Source organism: Acomys minous (assembly GCF_964271855.1).
Source record: "Acomys minous genome assembly, chromosome: 6".
In the NCBI taxonomy this organism is placed as follows: domain Eukaryota; kingdom Metazoa; phylum Chordata; class Mammalia; order Rodentia; family Muridae; genus Acomys; species Acomys minous.
In genome coordinates, this window is record NC_140487.1 from 80,164,058 (window position 1) to 80,185,587 (window position 21,530).

The following is a 21,530-nucleotide window of genomic DNA, read 5'->3' on the forward strand; positions in this document are numbered from 1 at the left end:
CCCCAAACCTTAGTTTTTAGGTTGTTGTAAGTAAATCTAGGTGGTATAGTCTTACTGTGTTCATTGTATCCCAGTTTGGTAGAAATATTAATGGTTATTCTGATTGAGTTAGTTTGTCTTAAGTATAAAGGTAAAAAATGAAATGATATGGCTCAGGGGTGTACTCAGTGGTTCATCCCTTGACTACCATGTTTGAGATTCTGGGTTCGATCCCAGAAAAGAAGGGGCGAGGAGAAGAAAAGAAACGATGCTGTCTAGCCCATTCATGTCTTTCTTTAAATCTGCAAACTTGGGAAAGAGAGATCCAAAAATACAAAGGCATATGTCTCGGTTTCTTTTACTAGTATCTCTGTGATTCTGAAGTGTAGCAAAAATAGCCCACAGTGCTCCTTTTGAAAATAATAGTTTTTCCTTTCAGAAATGGTCATCTCTAAATTGTCTGTATCCAGTGACTATATAGACAGCATTTGCTGAGACACATAATGGACACTATAGATGTTTGTGCTCCCAGGGGATCAGTAATGAACTGAGAAAGTGCAGAAAGAGATTATTAAATGTCACTGGAAACTATTTTGTTCCTAGGTTTTTTTTTTAAGTTGTTGCTTCAGAGAAGTAACCAAAATAGCTCAAGCTTACAGATTTGCAAGTTGGAAATCATTGAAACATTTGTGTTTAAAACTATTATTTCCGTTTTTCCTGCCACCATTCAAAGTTGTTACAAGCAGCCACTATCTCTGGGTTCTGTTTCTGGTCCCACTCCACTTCAGCAGCTGGGAATGCGCTGGACAGGGAGTGGAGAAGAAATGAAGGGTTCTCGGACCCAGCATTCTTGACCTTTGACTCCTTCCCTACCCGCAGGGTGCATGTCTGGGTGATCTTTGGACAAGAAAATCCCTGTCAAGCCAGTTAATTTATTGTGATTAGGCCTACGAGGAGCTGGAGTTTCCAGGGAACTTTAGGTTCCAGATGATCTGGATGGAAGACTCGGAGTTGCTGTCATTTTATGTGTGTGTGTGTGTGTGTGTGTGTGTGTGTGTGTGTGTGTGTATCTGTGTCCTGACATGATTAAAACAATAACATCAAAAGAAAACTATGTAAGCCAAGAAACAAGTCAAAAGTCAACCTGGCTTTGTGCCTGCTCCCCCAACGCACTGCACACACATGCACTTTTTCTTCTTGTTATCATAGGAAACTGTGAGGGTGCTTCTGAAAGGTTTTCATTTTACTTAACCCAAATACCAGGAGATAAAAATGGCAGTCAACAGTCAACATTTTTATCTAGTCTTTCACTGAGCCGAGGATGGAGCCTTCTGAAATACTATCAGGTGAGAACCACCATTGGGCGATTGCATCTTGAGACTGAGCAAGAGTTCATATGTAGATTGTGGAGGCCTGAAACTCACACAATGCTGGGGCCTCTTTAAGAATACAGAACTCACCAGTGGGAAGCTAGGCACGTGGGGTTGTGGAGCCTTCCTCATAAAGAGGCCTTGGCCATCCAGCTAGTTAAATTCCTGATAGATTCCCTCCCATAATGGCTGGTTTCCTTGCCTATAACTATGAAAGGAAAATGAGGGGCGAGGCTAGAGGATGGAAGGAAAATCTGGTATATTTCCCCTTCCAGACATTCCTCAAGCCCGCTGAGCTAGGGAGTCCTTTCTCCCTGTTCCAAGGTAAAGGATAAGAGACCTGGAAGTGTACATGACTTTACATCCTCTCCCCGACTATCTCTTCAACAAATATTGCTGAACAGATCTGGCCCTAGCCCCCTTGCCCCATTTGGAGTCAGCTCTTTCACGTCCACAGCTCATCCTGTGCCGGGAGTGTGCAGAAATGCCTCTCTGCCCTGAGTACACAGATGGTCTGCCGTCAACAGATTCCTTTTCCCCTCCTACTGGAGTTACAAGCCAGTCCACCAGGTTGATCAACCCAGGTGGCTTTCACTTGCCGAATCCTTCAACAAAGACGAGCTGAGTTACACGAAATGGGCGTGCCTGCCTCTCTCTCTCTCCCTCCAAGGGTGCGGGTCTCCGAGGCCGAAGACACCTCCTTTTTTCCCCCCTGAAGCAGGCGCGAGCGCTGACACACCCCTCCCTCCGCGTTGTCGTGGTCCCCTCCCCATCCTGCCCCGCCCCGTTTTCCGCTTTCAGCCTCCCTCCCTCGACTCTCCCCTCCTTTACTCGCTTCTGTTTATTCCCTCCCCCTCCGGCCACTCCGAGAGCTGCCCGGGTACTGCCGAGCTACACCTACACTTCCTCGGGCGCTGTCCAACCCACGGGTGGCCGGGCCGGCTGCGCGCGCTGTGCTCGGGGCGGTGGCTGCAGAGCCTTTCCTGGGGCCGCTCCCTCCTTTGCCTCCTCTCCGCGTCATGTCGGGCACTTGATTATTATTGTTATTATTTCATCCCTCGCTCAGTCTGTCCCGCCTTCCCCTCCCTCTTCCTTTCCCAGGTTGTTTTTTTTTCTTCCCCTTCTTCTCCGGGCTTGCCCATGAGCCTCCTCGGGAGCTACCGGAAAAAGACCAGCAGCGATGGTTATGAATCTTTGCAGCTGGTGGACAGTCACGGGGACTCGAGCGCGCGGGGCGCGGCGGCTGGCACGCAGAGAGTGACTGCCGGCGCGACACGCAGTCCCGCCCGGCAGCCTCCGCACCGCGCCAGCACCACGGACAGCTCAGGTAGCGGCTCGGGTGGTGCAGTCCTCCGGCCCTGAGTGCGTCCCCAGCCCAGGCTGGGAGAGGCAAGGTTGCAGCCATGGCATCTAATACCACAGGGTGTAACGTCTCTAATTTCTTTGGTCCAGGGAGCTAAGAAACGTTAGATCCGTCTGGAGGCTCGGTGACATTAGCGAGCACCTCTTAATCTCCCTAGGCTGCTGAATACACCAGCTGGGGGCGGGGAGATGAGGGAAGGGAGGGAAGGGGAGGGGAGGGGAGGAGAGGGAGCCAGGGGAGAGTGGCGCCGCCAGGCGAGGCGGTTGCTTTCTCCGCCCAGCAGCTGGAGCCGAGGTGAAAGAGAAGTGCTTAGTGCTTTTTGGTGCTTGCGTTTATTCCAGTTGTTCCCCTGATGCTGCTGTTATTTGCAATTATGTAAAGCTCTGCCGCGTCTAAGTGATCCTCTATGGTTAATGTTTCCTTTCTCCCGCGGAAGAAACCTGGGACCAAGACTCCAGTTAAACAACAGGCTCTTACGCTTTACACAATACAATTTCTTTCCTCTGTTGTTGGCTTTGATCATCTCCTTTTGCGTGCTAGTGTTTCCTAAAGCTTCTCAAATAGGGAGACGGAAATGCTTCTAAACTTTGTATCTGTGTTTGCAAGTCTCATAAAATGTTTTAATGAGTTAGAGACCTCTTAGACAACATGAGAGTTAGCGATTTGTGTGTCAAAACAGTCACCCAGGAATCCCTGCTGGCCAAAGACTTGTGTAAGAGCTGTTTGTTTACTTTTCCAGGATGGGAACCACAGAGCCTGGCTCTACCTTTGTGACTTTAGTACTGGGCAGCTGAGGACTCTGGTGAGAGTCACCTTGGGATGAAAACAAGTAGGGTTATATTCCTCACTTTACAGACAATTGCTTGCGGATTTTAACTGTGTCCTACCTCTCCTTGGCCTATCACTGCCTGTTTCCCTCTTCCAGAAAGTGATGTGAAATGCTATCCCTAAATGTTTGGATGTACTGGACTGAAAAGGAGTTAACTAGTTAAGCTTCAGTTTCAATTGAAGAGAGTGTTGGTGGGAGAGTCTCTCAGACCCCCTTACAAACATCTAATATTGTCCCTAGTGGACTGCTGTTTTCAGGGTTTGGGGAGCCATGCTATGTTTGATTATTTGAGCACTTTCTAGATCTGTTATATGATTGCTATTTATCTTTTGACTGGGCATGGCCCTCCTTCACATCTTTAACAGATTCTTGTGCTCTGACCCATAGACATTTGGGGAACACATGGAAATAACTGAAATGAACACATTCCAGATAAATGTCGAGAAGCCTCACATCAGAGACGTGAAAAAAAAAAGAGTCAATGCATTTTTCCCACCAGAATCATTTTATGAGTGAGGGGTTTGTTTTTTAAAGTATGTTGTATTATAGGAAAAGACATATTTTTATAGGAAAAATATATTTCCTGGGCTCAGTGATATCCAAACACAAGAATAAACATTTTGGGAGAGTTCAGTTGAGAATACAATCTTTTGAGCCTCCGGTGGTAAATCCTTTGCTAGGGACAGCCATATTAGCACAGAAGTTTTAGGTAGGTCCTGGACTTTTGAGGGTTGGCTTTTCCTGCCTCCCTAACTCAGGTTTTTCAGTAGGTGGAGAGAACAGTGAAATGCCTTGTTAACTGCGGGGGAGGGGGTGGAGGTGGGGTGGGGAGAAGAAGGTACCATAAGGTTATCTCGGAAGTGCTCATCAAACTAGTGCTGCTTCAAGAGCCCCCTCCCTCTTCGAGGCTCCCTGCCCTGCCCCTTCCCTCCCGCATCTGCTCTGTGGAATGCTGAGGCTTGCCTGCAGCGGGCTGGTGCAACTGTTGACTTGAGGCATGTTCTCAATTGAAAACATGGTTTAGAATGATAATGTTTGGTTTGGATGAGGGATTAGATTCTGAGAACTGTATTTGTTTCCTAGTGCAACTGTATGTCTTGCTTAATTATACTCTTTCTTCTAAGAGGCTCAAAGTGTGGCCTGCGCTGTATAGATATATCCATTTGTTAAGACATTTAATTAAACTCATAGATCATTTCTAATGCAGCAGTCATCTGCCCATTTATCCAGCTGATTGTGTATGGTGTGGTGGGCAGGGTAGGAGGTTGGATCATGGGCTTTGTTCTGGCAGGAATGTTTTTGAATTGGAAAAATATACGGATGCCCCTGTAAAAAAATGCAAAGCTTAATCACACCTTAGACACGTGTGACAATATATGCCCAACTCCTCTTGGACACTTATTTCATTCTCTAGAATGCTGTTAAACAGATAAAGTGGCAGCGTGTGTATGTGTGTGTGTGTGTGCGCGCGTGTGCTCGCATGCTCCCTGAGACTGGGGTGGCATGGGAGTAAAGCTTAGGAACTATTGTTACCAACTGGAAAACCCAGGTTTAAAGCCTGTTCCTTACTTGCAAAAGGGGAAATGAGTAGACATTCTTAACATGCAGCTTTAGCTGAAGCGCAAAGCAATATGGCTGAAGTTGCAAATTTTCTTTACCCCTGCTGTCTGTGTGTTCCCTAATTATGGCATGAAGATGATGATATTATTAAAGGCTTATCTACTGAAAAGAAGCTACCTAGAGGCTCTGGTCATTGTCATTGTCATTGTCATCGTCTTCTTCTTGAAATGTATTGCATTTACTTACATTTTATTTGTGTGTTATGTGTGTCTTTATGCATATGTATGTGTGTGTGTGTGCCATATGTGGAGGTTGGAAGACCGCTTTCAGGGTGAGTTCTTTCCTTCTACCATGTGGATTACCGGGTTCAAGCTCAGGTCCTCAGTCTTGGTAGCAAGTGTCTTGACTTCCTGGCCCATCTTGCTGGTGCTGTTTAGTTTGGAGAGAAGGTCTTAAGATATAGCCTTGGCCAGTCTAGAATTCACTATGTAGACCAGGCTAGCCTTAGACTTGCAGTGATCCCCTAGCCTCAGCCTCTGGGGTGCTTATTCTTTTGTCTCCATAGGCTGAGTTTTCCTCCACTGAACTAAAGTGATTTTCTGTGTAGGCACAGTATCAACTGATTGTTGAAATCAATCTTATCAACTTTTATTTTCCTTCTGTTTTCAAAGAAAAGAGGGACAGCAGCTGTTTGAGGACTGTAATAATTTTGTAACTCAACAGCTTCTTAAGTGTTAGAGTCCAGTACAGTAGTCTCCTGTCAGATGTCACCCTGAGTCCTCTACTTTGGCTGGCTGGCTTTCAGTTCATTCAGATTATTGCCTCAAAGGTCTGTCATTCCAAAGTCATGTCCCAGGCACCGGGGCTATCCCACTACACTGCTTGAGAAACTCCATGTTTCTCTTGTGTATATTCTGCCTTCAAGGGAAGGTAGAACTAATAAAGCCAACGAAAGGCAAGGTCCTTAGATTCAGCCAGTTAAGGCTAACGTGCCAAGCTCACACTGATAGGCCATAAATAAAAGACAGTCCACTTAAAATCTGGGATATATTAGTGAAATTGAAAAGAATAAGGAGCGCCGGGCGTGGTGGCGCACGCCTTTAATCCCAGCACTTGGGAGGCAGAGGCAGGTGGATCGCTGTGAGTTCGAGGCCAGCCTGGTCTACAAAATGAGTTCAGGATAGCCAAAGCTACACAGAGAAACCCTATCTCAAAAAAAAAAAAAAAAAAAAAAAAAGAAAGAAAGAAAGAAAGAAAAGAATAAGGAAAATGAAGCTGTATGATTTGAATATGAAATGTTTCTCGCAGACTCATGTGTTGGACACTTGGTGCTGTTTGGGGGCTGGGGGATTTAGGAAGCACAGGTTGTCTGGAGGAAGTGGGTCACAGGTGTAGCTTTCATGGTTCTGCCTTTGGTGGTCCCATCTGGGCCAGCCCTTCCCTTCTCTCTGCTTCTTGGTTGCCATGGTGTAAGTGGCTCTACTACACCACATTCTCCCTGCCACGATGGATTGAAACCTCTGAGACCATAAGCCCAAAAAAACCTTTTGTCCTTTTTAGTAGTTACACCATGAATTTTGTCACAGTGGCACAAAGTGACTAATACAGGAAGAATGCTAAAATACTTTTTTAAAAAATTGAGTGCAAGAATCTATCTGGAAATAAAAATTATCTTTAGTAAATACTATATGTTCAGGGTGTTTAAATGTAGTATTCACGTTCTGAATTGTGTTTTAGTATCATGAAATGCATATATATTTGGGTAACTTTATAAGTCATATGAATAAATATATGTGTAATACTCTTTTATTTGATTCCATGTAGAGATTTTATACTTTGAAGGCAAATCTCACTATGCACTAGTTATGGGATAGGTAAGGAGCAAAATATGTTCAAATTTCCAATGCTTAGTCCTGCAAGAACTCTTCGAATTGGAAGGAGAAACCTAGGAGCTGAACTTTCTTGGATGTGAGAGCAATATGGCTGTGGTATCTTTTCTCCAATTGATCACTGGGCTTGATTCGTCTGATCTGGCTGGCTAGGCAGGTGTCCACATCTTCCCTCGCCTCTGCATGTACATCCTTCTCCAAATGGCAAGCTCAACTGAAGAGGATGGCCTTTCCTGATAGAAGAGGGCCAGTCTTTGATCAGGTTCAGGGATGTAAAAGCAGTTACATGCTCCTGGTCAAGCCTCCAAACAAGCTCTCAAGGAACCAGATTCCCAGGCACAGCCCTGTAGCCCTGTGGAGCATGCTGGGCCTCCAGAGGCGGTGTCTTTGGATTGCTCTTGGAGTCCTTTCTGTGTTGGAGCAGAAGTAACCTTTCTGTTCTTCAGTTATAAAACAAATTTAATCCCTCCTTTATTTTTTAATGTTAATTTATGATAATTTATTCAGATTACATCCTGATTGTTATTCTCTCCCTTGTATCTTCTTCCCATTCCCACCCTCCCTCCCTCCCTATTCCAACCTACTCCCCTCCCCAGACCTCCTCCCCCACCGGATGACCACAACCTATCAGGTCACATCCAGATAGCCTGCTTCCCCTTCCTCTGAGTGCCGCTAATCCCTCTTTTATGTGGTGCCTTTTGACAGTTTGAGAACAAAGACTTCTCTTGGCCTGGTCTCTTTTCTGGACCAATCAAACCCACCTTCTTCACCTGTTTATTTTCCACACAAGTCATTTCCATATTATTACTCTAAGATTGGAAAAAAACTCATAGTTGTGATTTTCGTCCAATGGGATTTTCATTATAAATGGTTCTGGAACTCTTGGTTAAAAAAAAAAAAAGAATTAAAGATTACAGAAAGGAGCAAACTGAAAAATGGAAAGTAATCTCTTTTCATCTCTGGCTCCTTAGTCTGTGGCCTCAGAAATAGCCCCTGTTGAATGTTTCTGGGGTCCAGCTCAGTGGGGAAGAGTGCCTGCTGCTTGCCACACAAGCTCGGTGAGCTGAGTTTAGCCCCCAGGACCCATGTAAAATGGCAAGATCTGGTGGCATGCATCTGTCATCACAGCATTATTACAAAGAGAAGGGAGGCAGACTAGGTGGCCTGGAGTATGCACTGTGGCAGAAACCAGGTGGGAAGAGAGGACTGATTCCTCAAGATTGTCCTGTGCCCCCACGCCCCGCCACATGCAAGCACATGCCTGCATTCACACATACACACAAACAGTAGAAAATTAAAATGAAGGATTTCTAAAGGGACATTGAACATATAACATGTGTGTGCATTCAACACATAAAATATATTTTATACACACATTTATACATAATATCAAAAATTTAGGGGCTAGAGAAATGGCTCAGAGGTTAAGAGCACTGGCTGCTCTTCCAGGGGTCCTGAGTTCAATTCCCAGCAACCACATGGTGGCTCACAACCATCTCTAATAGGATCCGATGCCCTCTTCTGGTGTGCATGTCATATACATAATAAATAAATACATTAAAAAAATGTAATAAAAGGCAAATTCAAATTTTATTCCAGTTATATATGTGTTTTACATTATCCAGTAATGCTTAATAATAAAACAGATAGGATTCAAGCATCATGATAAATACTGTACATATGGAATTTTTTAACCTTCATAAGAATTACATAAGAGAGAAATGACAATAAATGCTGGCAAGAGTGTAGAGAAAGAGGAAGCCTTACTACCACCTGGAAGGAGTGTAAACTGATGTGGTTACTATGGAAGTCAGTGTGGAGGTAAAAATCATAACTACAAAATGACCACAGGACCCAGCTACACCATAGTCCTGGCATGAAGGACTGTAAGTCAACTTGCTATAGAGATGTTTGCACAGCCATGCAATTGCTGCACTATATGTGTCTGTGTAGATGAGTACAAGTGTGCACATGAGTACATGTGTGCATGTTTATGTTGCTGTCAGAGGGCAACCTTGGATGTCATTCCTCAGGATTCTTCCGCCTTGGAGGCAGGGTCTCTCACTGGCCTGAGACTGACTAAGTCAAGTGGGTGGGGTAGTAAGGGAACTAGCAAGGCAGGGAGAGGGGCTGTGGGCAGGGCAGTGGAGTGGGAAAATAACAAAGTATAAAATGTATGCACGAAAAGGTCACAGTAAAAATCATTTCTTTGTATGCTGAACAAACAACTAATGAAAACCGAGTCAAGCTCCGGGCCAGTGACTAACTTTACCTGTCTCTTCTACTCTCTCTGCCCAGCTTTTATTTTTTAATAGGTTCTTGGGATTTGAACTCAAGTCCTCAAGCTTGTAAAGGAAGCACTTTACCAACTGAATAATCTCCCCAGCCCATGTATCATTCTTGGTAGCTGTGACAGAACCAGCATAGGTGTCCATAACAGATGAATGAATACACACACACACACACACACACACACACACACACACACACCATACACACACACACACACACCATACACACCACAGATAACACACACACACACACCATTCACACCACAGATACCACACACACACACACCACATCCACACACTGTACATCCACCCACATACACACCACACACATACACACACACACACACACACACACACACACACACACACACCAATGTAATATTATTTAGTTGTAAAGAAAAATTAAGTTTGTTGTTAACTTTACAGGGTGATTTTTATTACAGTTTAATGGATGGAACTTAAGTTCATTTTGTTAAGCAAAAAAAAAAAAGTCAGGTTCAGGAAAATATTGCATGTTTTTCTTCTATAAATGTAGGACATGGAAGGAAAAAGTGGACTATGATGGGGAGGAAAGATGCTTAAAGGAATGTGTGATGCGTGATGGGGTAGTCAGAGAGCACAATGCCCAGGTTATCTTTAACTAGATGGGATAACTATAGGGGGCAGGTTGAAGGGAACTAGCAGGATGGGCATGGAGGTCATGGGCAGGGCAGCGGAGTGGGAGTGAGAACAGAGTGTAATAAGTGTGCATGACAATGTCACAGTGAAAGCCATTTCTTTGTCTTGTGGTCAAATAGCTAATGAAAAAAAAAATGTAGTTAAAAAACTGCTTGAGAGAGAAGAGCAGTAGTTGCTTTCCTCCTTCCTGGCTGGAAGTGACTGAGGTGCGGAGGGGTTCTGCTAGCCGTCTCTGGGTAGGTGGCTTCACTTACTCCTCAGGGAGCAGAACACTGGAGGGAGATGCCCTTGAGAGCACAAAGGAGGGCTTGTGGCCAGTTCCCTTTGTCTGTCTCTCTCTGTCTGAGGCAAGGTGGAATATGAATGATTGAAGGAACTGGAACGAATGTAGTTGTTTTTCATTTTGAATCTCCTCCAACGTGACAGATATGTCGTCCTTATTTACATATAGCATAAGGAATTTTTAAGATGCAGGCGTGAGGGAGACAGAGCTGAAGCAGCCCAGAACGAGGCTGTTTGAGCCTCGAGGTGACACTTTGAGAGTAATGTAATTGGTGCAGGTCTCTAAAATTGATGGAATAAAACCTTGCCAAGGAAAATGAATCCCTGGTGCTCTTGGGGTGAAAGGCATGGTGTTCTGAACTGGACACCAGCAGCCCAGTGGGGCCCCTGCACACCAGCTTGGCAGCACTCACTGTTGTCCCAGGCTGGAGGATGCTACCCACCCCCTTCTGATCTTTTGCAAACACTTGCCCCGCTGGCTTTGAGCATCTTGTTCCAGCGCTATCTGGAGGCTCCTGTCGGCCATCGCTCCTTGGTTCTGTGGTAGTCTGTGGTACTCCTGGTCCCTGTGCCTCATCAGCCTGGCCTTCCCTGAATGGCTCTCATGGTACTGAACTGTGACACACTGTGTGGCTGTGTCCAGTTAGGCTGTAGATAACATTCAGAGCGAGGCCTAGTCTCTTAGTCACTTTTGTGTTCTTTGCACTGCTTGGCATGTTTTAGCAGCCTGACAAATACTTGTTGAATAAAACAAAGCAGAAACAGATTTTGAATTTTTAAAAAGGGCATTTATAATGGAAATTTCCCAGGCAAACCTAAAAATAATTATATACCTAAATTTGATCAGGAATGAGTCCACACTTAAGTGAAATTGTGGCAGGAAACTTGACCATTTCAATAATGAGCTTTGTTTTGTTTTGCCTTTTTAATGTACAAGAGTTCAGAGAAGGAAGATGGTTAAGACACATCCAGGCTCTCAAGAGTGCCTTTGTTTGTTTGTTTGGTTGGTTGGTTTTTCAAGACAGGGTTTCTCTGTGTAGCCTTGGATGTCCTGAACTTGCTTTGTAGACCAGGCTGGTCTTGAACTCACAGAGATCCGCCTACTTCTGCCTTCCAGAGTACTGGAAGTACAGGTGTGCACCACCACGCCTCAAGAGCATCTTAACGCAGAAATGGAATAAACATTATATCTGAAGAGTGCTTTCTGACGAAAGACCTGCAACTTATTGTTTGACATGATAAAGGTAGCTTTTTGTAAACAGAAAAATAGTAACTAAAATGCCCTCTCTCCTCTTCTCCTTCCCTCTCTCCTTCCTTCCCTTTGTCTCACCCTTCCTCCCCTCCCTTCTTTTTGTTTTTGTTTTTGTTTTTGTTTTTTCGAGACAGGGTTTCTCTGTGTAGCCTTGGCCATCCTGGACTCACTTTGTAGACCAGGCTAGCCTCGAACTCACAGCGATCCGCCTGCCTCTGCCTCCCAAGTGCTGGGATTAAAGGCGTGCGCCACCATGCCCAGCTCCCTCCCTTCTTTTTTTCTGTCACCTTTTCTTTCACTTTCTTTCTTGACCAGAGATGACTTTAATCCACAGATCTGATTTTTTTTTTTTTTTGAGAAAAACGGTGACTTTGAAGTAAATAAGAGAATCCAGGAGATAAGACCATGTGTTCCTTTGCTGCAAAGTTTCTAAGTTATGGAGAAACTAAAACCCCATTGTTTTGTATGAAATCATTCTTCCTGAGACTTACCTGGAGAATTTGATGGAGAAACAGAGTCTGTGGAGTACGTCCTCCATGGTTCAAGGAATTAGGAAATCTCATAATTTGTGCTAAGGGATCTGGCAAATTCTCCACCTCTAATTGCTTTATATCACAGATCATAATCTATATCTAAAATATCTTATTTCAATAATTTACCCAGATATTGTTTTAAAAGGCATTCAAGATAGAAACTGAATGAAAATGCAACCATATGTAGAATCAACAGTACAAAGGCCACAACTGGTCTACTTATTGTTAGGTTCGCCTGTGCAGAAAATGATTGTTGTTTTGCAGGGTAGAGCCACACCTGGGAGCTGACAGGAGGTCGGTGCACATGGCTAATTGCCCCTGACTTTAGAGTACTCTGCTGGGAAAGAAGTTCACCCTAGAATTGCGAGGCGACTGTGTGGTGGAATAGCAGCCTTGCCTGAGAATGCTGAAGAAAGAGTCGCTGTTCAATAGGAGGGCTAGGCAGGGCTACCGTTGACAACTGAAAGCAGACATCACTGGGTAGAGAAAGAGATGACCGCTGCCGCACCAGAAGCTGCCTTGCTTCCTGCTGCCAGGCCAGCTGGAATTGCTGCCTTCCCAGAGCCCCCGTGCCCCCCACAATCTGGTCCTCAGCATCCACTCTCCCGTGCTATGACTGTAGGTCTGCCTCATCTTCCCAGGCCAGCTGGCACTACCCTGGCTTGTGTCTCCAGCCCCTTAGGTTATCATCTAAACTGCTGTGCTACTGGTCTCTAGTACGCCTCAGCTTCCCTGCTTACTAAATGAGACTATTTGGTCCAGGGTTGATAGGTGGAGATGCCAGAACTGAGTCTGTGGCACTGGCTGGAGCTGGGCAGGTGCAGGGTGGCTGGCTGTCCTTTGTTTGTTCTCACTAGCTAAGCACGGGGCTCTGCTTCCTTGCTTTGTGATGGTAGTCACAGTAAGAAAGATGAAACACCAGAGAAGCATGGAAGACAGTTATTGAGAGTATGGATTCCTGGTCTCCATGGAAACAGACCCTGATCCTAGAGGTTGTCAAGGACTGGGTGTACCAGTCAATATTTGGCTGCATGAGCTTTGTGGCAAAAAAATCTTAGTGGGGCAGCTATCCTTATTTCTCTTTCCTCAAGTTCTTCTGCCTTTCTTTCCATGCTCTACAGACCCTCCTAACTTTTTTCCTTCTTCTTTCTCCATCCTCTTCAACCTTTGGCTCCCTCATTTCTCTCTTTTTCTGTGTCTTTACTTCTCTCTTTCTCCCTTTTCTCCTCTCCTCCCCTTCTCCTATCTGTGTCTCCTCCCTTCCTCTCAGTGAGAGTGTGTTTGGGAGACTTAGTGTACAGAATGGTGCATGCATAGTGGCAGTCATGGTGTGTGTGTGTGTGTGCGTGCGCGCTCGTGCATGTATGTATGTCTGTCTGTGTGTGCACGCGTGTGTGTGTGCATGTATGTGTGTGCATGTGTGCATGCATGTGTGTGTCTGTGTCTCTGTGTGTGTGTGACTGACTGGGCCCTTAACCTGCAGCTTGTGGACTGACATGAGTAAACACAAGTGTTACTTTCCAATTTGGGTAACTGTATCTGATCTCCCTACAGTTTCACTTGCTGCTTCAATTAGCAAAATGTTCCACACTATGACCTGGTGAAGAGCAATTTCCTAAGTGTCCCAGAGGCTGGTGTGTTCAATCACAGGAAGGGGGGAAGTGTGCTCACTCATTCCAAACAAAGCATGCCGATTACAGATTCCCACTTTTCCTTCTCTTCCCTCATCTTTGTAAGAAAACAAACCATTGCCCTTCTTCCCCCACCCATGGCTGAGGCCTGGAGAAGTCTCTCTTAAAGTCCAGATTTGTGGATGCTATTCGTGTGTGTGTGTGTGTGTGTGTGTGTGTGTGTGTGTGTGTGTGTGTGTGTGTTGCATATAGAGGGTGGAGTCAGAAACTCCAAATTTCAGTTCTGGCTTTGTCACTTAGAGCAATCACCTTGGAGGAATTCCCATTTACAGCCAGTGCTACCTCATCTGTTCATCCCTAGACATCTCTTGGCTTCTAGTTTGCTGTGGAGAAGCTGAAGTTGCTGTGAGGTCAAGCTTGCCCTTTGTGGGTTTCCCTGGGGCTGGATAAATGGCTATAGGCTATGCTGAGGAAGAACTCAGTTTTGGGAGGCAGGAAGGCCCATTCTGAGGAGACACGCTTTGAACTAACATGCAAGAAACTGACAAAGAGGCAGGCAGGAAAAACAATAGCAGGCAGAAGGGGTTTGGCGGCTGCACTGTCCTTCATGGGTGCAGGCTGAGAGCTTCTGATGATCGTGAATATTTTAGTGTGCTTGCTCAAGCTAAGATGGTGGTGAGGTGACATAATTCTTTGGGGACTACTGTCGTGATGTCGCCTGTTATTACCCAGAGCTCTAGCATGTGCTCATGACCATACTACATGACAACAGTGAGTGCATGATCTGGAGGAGGGTACAGCTTTTGGGAAGGAGCATGTGGCAGAGACACTGATGCCTGGTGAACGGGGAGGGGCGGGGGGTGGGGGTGGGGTGGGGGTGGAGGGGCGGGGGGATGTTAACAAATGCGGCCCTGGGTGTTCTTAGGAGATGATGTTGACTGCTTGGTTAAAAAACGTGGCTTTACAGATAGCCAGTAATTTACACACATTCGCATTAGAAGCCAGACTTAAATTAAGTTTTTTGAGTCAGGTGTCACTATGTAGCCCAGAATAGCTTTATGATCCTTCTGCCTTGGACTCCTGAATTCTGGAATCAGAGGTATACACTGTCATGGTTGCCTTTAGAGCGTATAAATAAATGGTATTGTGACGTCATACACACACGTCATTAGTCATACACACACGTCATTATTCTCTCTGCTTCATCTTATCCTTTTCCACTGGTCTCCTCCATACACAAAAATAAACTTCAAGGCTGACTTGTTTTAGGGCATTTGGGTTCTAATCTCATGAAGAGTATGGTCTTGCTTTAGTCAGATGGAACCTGTCTTTCCTTGTTATTTTCTACTCAGCTCCTTTGGGATGAGAATGTTTACTACTTATTACAGAATTGAGCAGAAGATTGAGAGAGCTGTCCTGCACAATCCCCTTCCCCACTACGAGTGTAGCCGCCTGGCCAGCAGGATCCCCACCATCTTCAGCCTGGGTTTGCGCCCTGTCATGTTTAGATCTTACAGTGGGGAAATGAGTGAGTGACATAAGAGGAGGAAGCGTAGGCCTCCAGACATAATGAGCTGTGACAGAGGTCTGGCAAAAAGAGTCAAGACTCTGGGTACCCTGTGGCTATGCTGTCTCAGCTGGAGGGACAGAAAATCAGGTTTTAACTGCCAGGAAAATGTGTAGATTTTCTTGAAAATAGAGCTGAATTTTCACTGTATTTCTTGGTTTTAAAATGGAGCCATTGAAGCCCCCGGTGGGGATAGGATGCTGCCTTTGTCTCTGAATGTGCTAGGACAGTGCTGTGACCGGCACACAGAGGCCGCCGAATCCACACACGGTCTCGTTCTGTGAGCAGTTGTAACAGACCCACTCCCTGTTTCATGTCTGGCTTTGTTTTTATACCTTATGCCATTTCACAGGAACCAGATTTCTTGTCTCATAGCTCCACCCCCACCCCACCCCCCGATTCCCACAAGCCTGGTTCAGTTTATAATATGGCACATGCATGTTTGTAAAAAGGAAATGCAAAACAGTCAGAAAAATATGTAAAAGTGAAAACCCGTTTCTGTTTACCCTAGCCCTAGTCTCAATATGTGTGGTTTCTGCGTTCACTTAGAAAATTTTCCATACTTGTACAAAAGTGTGCAAGCCCACATACACATGCAGATTCCCTCATGTCCATGTAGGTGTGAAGTCCATTCATTTGTGTCCTGCTATAAAAGTTCAAATTTTACTTAACATGATATTATGGGCAACTTTCCACAATTAGGCTCTAAGGATGTACCCTACTTTCTCTAATGGCTGCTCTGATCTTTGTAGGTAGGCAGCTAGTGTCTTTGGACAGAAATACCTTTAATATACACACAATTATTGTACATATTTATGAAGCATAGTATGACATTTGAATATACATATACAATCTATAATGGGATCCATAGAACTGGCATAGACTCTCTTCTGTATATTGTACCTGTGGGAAAGTTATTGATCCAGAATTGGAAACCAGAGGAACACAGGCAGGCACACTGATAGTTTGCTGTATTGCTGAAAACCTAGTACCAACTCTAATAAGGATGCTTGTCTTATCGTATCCTCAGAGTTGAGTGTGGCCACACGTCTTAATCTTTGCTGTGGTGAGTGATAATGGTTAGGTTCAAACTGTCATTAAGTATTGGTATTTCCAGGAACTATTTTTGTTACATGTGATTGTTATTTCATTAATAAGTCACACACAAATGAATAGACATGCTCACATATGTGACTTGAGTGAATCTGCATGCATTTGTAAGGATTTTCACAATTTGCGTATTCATGGAGACAGCTTAGAAAATTCAGATGAGCATAGCTGGGCTCCCCAAGGTGACTGTGGGGTTAGCATTTGTCCTGTTCCACTGCTTATCAACTCTTGGGAGTGTGAGTGCAAAGGTTTTTTTTTCTCTTGACTTCATGGATCTTCTTGGGTCATGGCTTCTAGTTTTCTTGAGCAACAAGTCAGCATCAAGCTTTTGATGTTGCTGATCGGTGTTGACCTGGAGGGACTCATTTTCACCCCTGAGCCTGTGCTTCTCACTTGATAAAGAAGATGACAACACCTCCCGTTAGATTGCGAGGAAGTTCAGGTGGAAAAAAGACCCAGTGAACTCCCTACCCTGTGCAAGATGCTGCTACATGCTAACTGGTCTACAGGTGCGAGTGAACTTCCATAGGGTGGATGTTTGCTCCTCTGAGGGTTTCCAATCCTGTTTTATTCTCAAGAATTTGAGCAGTTTCTTGGTTATAGTCATCCTGGCATTCTTTGTAAGCTTTGGGGCACTTTATACTTTGAGTTGCTATCTGTTTTCAGAACACTTACTCCTGGAACCCTTGGCTGAAGAGGCCAATGGGTAGTCAAGATAGACTTAGGCCATGTTCGCTATGTCATGGGATGCCCAGCATAGCCTAATTCAGCAGAAAATTTGAAGGCAGAACTTCCTCTTTTAGAGGATTAGCCTACCCTCCTCAATAGCACGTAATGTATGACTGTAAAATTCAGGGTTCCGTTGGATCCCGTCTCACCACCGTGCTCCTTCTAATCTACCCCCTTTGAAGCAGGACCTGTAGAGGAGAAAGAGAAAGTGGTATCTATTTATACGTGTGGCAGGGAATTCCTTGTTTTTCTTAAACCAGCATGGACTACGTATTGAGTCCCTGTCTCTGTTTATCTTTTTTTTTTCCATTGTGATTTCTGCAAGAGCTAGGTCATGTGAGGTAGCGGATTTGCTTTGAGTGGGTTAGAGTAAGGAAACTGAGGCCTCGCTGGAAAGGCAAGTTCAAGAATAGTTAGGGAACAGTTGGCAAGCACAGACACCATGCTCAGAAGAATCTGACAGGCAAGGGGAGTCCTTCCCGGCTAGGCTGTATCTGGGGTCTGTTGAAATGCTGAGTGAAACTTAAGCATTTCTGATAAAATTTGGAAAGACTATTTTGAAAGGAAAGAATAGAATGGTAAGATAGAAGACAAAAAACAAACAAACAAACAACAACAACAATAACAAAACACCGAGCCTTTTTCATGTCTCAGTATAATCATCTTTGGGTGCAATATGAATTGTCTTAATTCTAAACCAAAGGAAGGGAGTTGTGATGAACCCCCCGGGGCCGGAGCATGGAGTCTGGCTTCCGATCGCGGAGCCTCGAGCTTCCTGGCGGTGCCTCCTGACTTCTTTCTCCACACATTTGCTTTGTGCTCTGTTCTTCCTTTCTGTAGACAAACTGCTTTATCTTCTCTGTGTATATGGCTGCCCCCAGGATCCCTAGTGTGCATGTTGCAACCAGCGCTCATCATCTGTCTGTCCCGGGAGGAGGGGATCTGATGGGCTTTAGGCATTACTTGTCTGTTTATCGCCTACTAGCTGCAGTCGGGATAGCTGGGGTGAGGAGCCTCTCTTGGGGTACCAGCAGTCGGCAGAGACCTCCTTAAAATTGAAAATGGAACAAGCTGACCCTCCAGTTGCTCCCTTGAGAACAGTTGTGACAGGTGTGTGTGTAGGTGTGACCAGATGTGAGAGAGGTAATTACGAGGGGCAAGAAGGGATGATGAGATTTAATGGAGGCAGCCTGAAGACGGTGCTAGCATTTACTCTGAAGTGTAGGCAAGAGCTCCCAGGGGAAAGGACATTGCGTATAGTGCAGAACAGTGGCATTTGCATACACCAGCAATTCATCTTGTCACTAAAAAGACGGGCACTTACAGAAGGCCCAGAAACAGGTCCATATGTTTATAAATGAAAACAGGATTAAAGTAATTAAGTTACATCTTCAGTTCAGAAAGTGGGGATAGAAGCCCTTGTCTATCTGATTCTCACATCTTAAGCAGATTTTCTGTTGTTTCCCTTCATTTCTGTCTTCTCTGTTGATTTCACACGGTCAGCTGTAGCCCCGGGCAAGGTTGGTGCTCAGGCTTGAATCTGCTCATTGCTTTCCCTACAGTGAGGCTAGACATGCAATTTATGTGACTTCAGAATTACTTGTGTGTGGGTGTGTGTGTGCTTGTTTTAGGGGAAATGTTTGGTCGGATGCTCTCTACTCTGTGTTCTAACTCTTGTGTCAAGCGAGGATTTGCTTTCATTGATTCCAGTTATATACTGGCTGTATGGAATTCACTGAGGAATTACTTATAATAGGAAAATCTTAGAGCAGTCTAACATTTCTGCAATAAGAGAGTGATTAAGAAAATTAAGATATGTGTATAAAGTCTTATTAAATAGCCATTACAATAGTTAAGGAAGTTGTAACTAATAAGATATAAAAATAGAATAAAGAAACAAACTATATATTTTAAATTCAACTACACACATATACACAGAGAAAAATAATCATTATGAAAATGCATCTCCTTTTAAAAAGTGAAGAAAGTAGACTAAAATATTACAAAAGAATGTTTGGAAGCCAGGTGGTGGTGGTGCACGCCTTTAATCCCAGCACTTGGGAGGTAGAGGCAGGTGGATTGCTGTGAGTTCAAGACCAGCCACATCCAGGACATTGAAACTGGTTTGTTTGACATAAGCTTGCCCTGGCTTTACTTGGTTTGAGTGTGTGTTATGTCCTATATTATGTCCCATTTGAGGGTTCCACAGTCTGCCACCACAATCAATACCGCAAGAACTTCAAAACCGCAAGAAACCTGGGCTTGCTCTTCTCTAACCACACCCACACATATTTTTAAATTTATTTTTTATACCTAATACTAATAATCGGGCTCTTTCTTTATTTTAGCTTTTCATTTGAAGCCAAAATTCTAGAACCTAGTAGGGAAAGGTTTTGAAATCTTTGGTCACTGAGAATGTGAACATTTTAAAGTGTGAAGAAGGGCAGCAATTACCCACCGTGACCCAGAAACAGCACCAGCCTGATTTCTCTCCCCACTCCTCCCCTACAAGCTCTTATTTGGCCCTCTGAGGCTTGGTCGGGTGTCCTGCTTATGCGCCGTATCTTTCTTACTGCAGAACATTCTTCACTTGGTCATGGCGCATAGGTAGAACCCCGGGCTGGGGATGGCTCAGTGGGTGAGGCGCCCGAGGACCTGAGTTGACAGTCCCTGAACTCACAAACAGAACCCTGTCTCAAACAAGGTGGAGAGTGACGACTCACAACCAAGCCTCTAAGCCTCACGTGCACAACACCATGGCACCCACACCCATGCCTCCCATGTGTGCCTGGAGCCGCTAGCTCTCTCTTCTTCCCGATCTGAGTGGTCTTTCATCTCTCTTTATGTCTGTTTGTCTCCGTCTCCCACTCTATGTCTCAGTAGGGATTGAACCTAGGGCCTGAAGCATGGTAGGCAGCCGCTCTACCACTGAACTGCGCCTCCAGCCCCTCCCTCCTGCTTCTCTACCACGGTGTATTTCCAGTGAGCTCTGACTTATTTTGGCCACTTATTTTGCCTGGAAACTCCAGCTCTCTACCTGTTCATACCTTGATCAGAACACCCGGATCTTATCCTTCGAGTTCATCACATTTTGTTTCTCCATTTGTGAAGTAAGACAACGCTGAGTGCTCTGAGTAGCCATGAGCCTGGCACTGGACTGTGTGCACATTGTGCATTACCCTTTTTACTTCACTCTGTGCTTTATAACCCCTGGTTTTAAAGTGAGGAAATGCAAAAGTGAGCACCTGTTTGGGATCATGTACCAGTTGACAGGGCCAAGTTCAAGAGTGCCATTCTCCCAGCCGCTGCCCTTTCTAGTCTGCAAACAGGAGCTGAGTTCTCTGGAAATGCTTAATTCCATGGAACGTCCAATAGTCAACACTGGCTCTGTGGGCGAGAATCCACATGCTGCTCCTGGCCCAGCCTGATTTTAAGAAGGTCGGATGTTTAGTGGAAATTTCCCTTACCCACTCTCGGTGTGATATCCATGCAGGCTGTTGTTTTAGCCATTGCTGAAACAAGTTTCCATGAATCTATAGATTCTATAGACCCTCCCTGGCATAGCTATCGCCTTGTTTTACCTATTTATTTCAGATGAGGAAATTTGAGTGCAGAGAGGAGCCCTGTTCAACTTACCACCCTTGGGTGACTTGCAACCTTATCATGTCGCCCTGGTTTACCTTCCCCCTTCTCGCTCCAGTCCTCCCCTGTGACATGGGTTTTCTTGACCTTTCATCACCCTGCTCATTCTGTGGCCATTTTCCAGCCTTTGGGGCTGACCTCAATTGTCCAAATTTGGTGTTGGTTGCCTTGAGTCCTACAGAAATTCTACACGTGATATGAGGTCCTACTCTGCGCCAAGGCGGTGTCATAACCATCATCTACACTTTGGCCTTTTCCACATTGTCTACAGTATTTATAATGTAGTAGGTTTAACTTCATGTAGCAAAACCCATCATGATTGTAGGTTTATTTCTTGCTCATATAAATGTCTGTTCTGAATGGATGTTCTACCCTATAAAGTAGGAAGGGCCCCAGACTCCATTCTTGTCACTTTGCAACCCAGAGGCTGCTATTTTCATCACCTTTATCTAGGATGGGGAGCCAATGTGTTTGTTATCTAGCCAGTGTGAAGACAAAGGGGGATGGTACTCTTCAGTTCACCTAGAAATAGCTTGCAAATTGAAAGCTTACTGATCAAACTTAATCACAATGGCCACAGCAAGCCGAAGGGAAACCTGGGAAATGTGTTTTTTTTTTTATTGTAGGAAGCTACAGGACCAAAATAGATTTGGACTCACAGACATGTCTCTGCTTTATCCTTTACATGTCAGTTCTGGGACCACAAGCCTTGGTTGATTGGTAGAAGAACAAAAGTACCAAGCATGTCGAGTTCTAGAAAAAGTGCAAAAGGGCCTTCTAGAAATGATCAGGATTCCACAAAAGATTACAATCCAGAATAATTCC

General features: G+C 44.8%; 1 protein-coding gene across 6 annotated transcripts in view; it reads left to right on the forward strand.

The window, feature by feature from the left end:
- Positions 1–21,530, forward strand: part of DNAJC6 (DnaJ heat shock protein family (Hsp40) member C6) — a 157,882-nt gene that overhangs the window by 51,971 nt on the left and 84,381 nt on the right. The window contains exon 1 of one of the 6 annotated variants that reach the window (XM_084787381.1): positions 2,275–2,676. The exons of the other annotated variants lie outside the window; for them this stretch is intronic. Coding sequence (XP_084643507.1) covers positions 2,490–2,676 — 187 coding nt within the window. The 5' untranslated portion in view covers positions 2,275–2,489. Of the gene's footprint in view, positions 1–2,274; positions 2,677–21,530 lie in introns of those variants that run through there. 6 annotated transcript variants of the gene reach the window in all.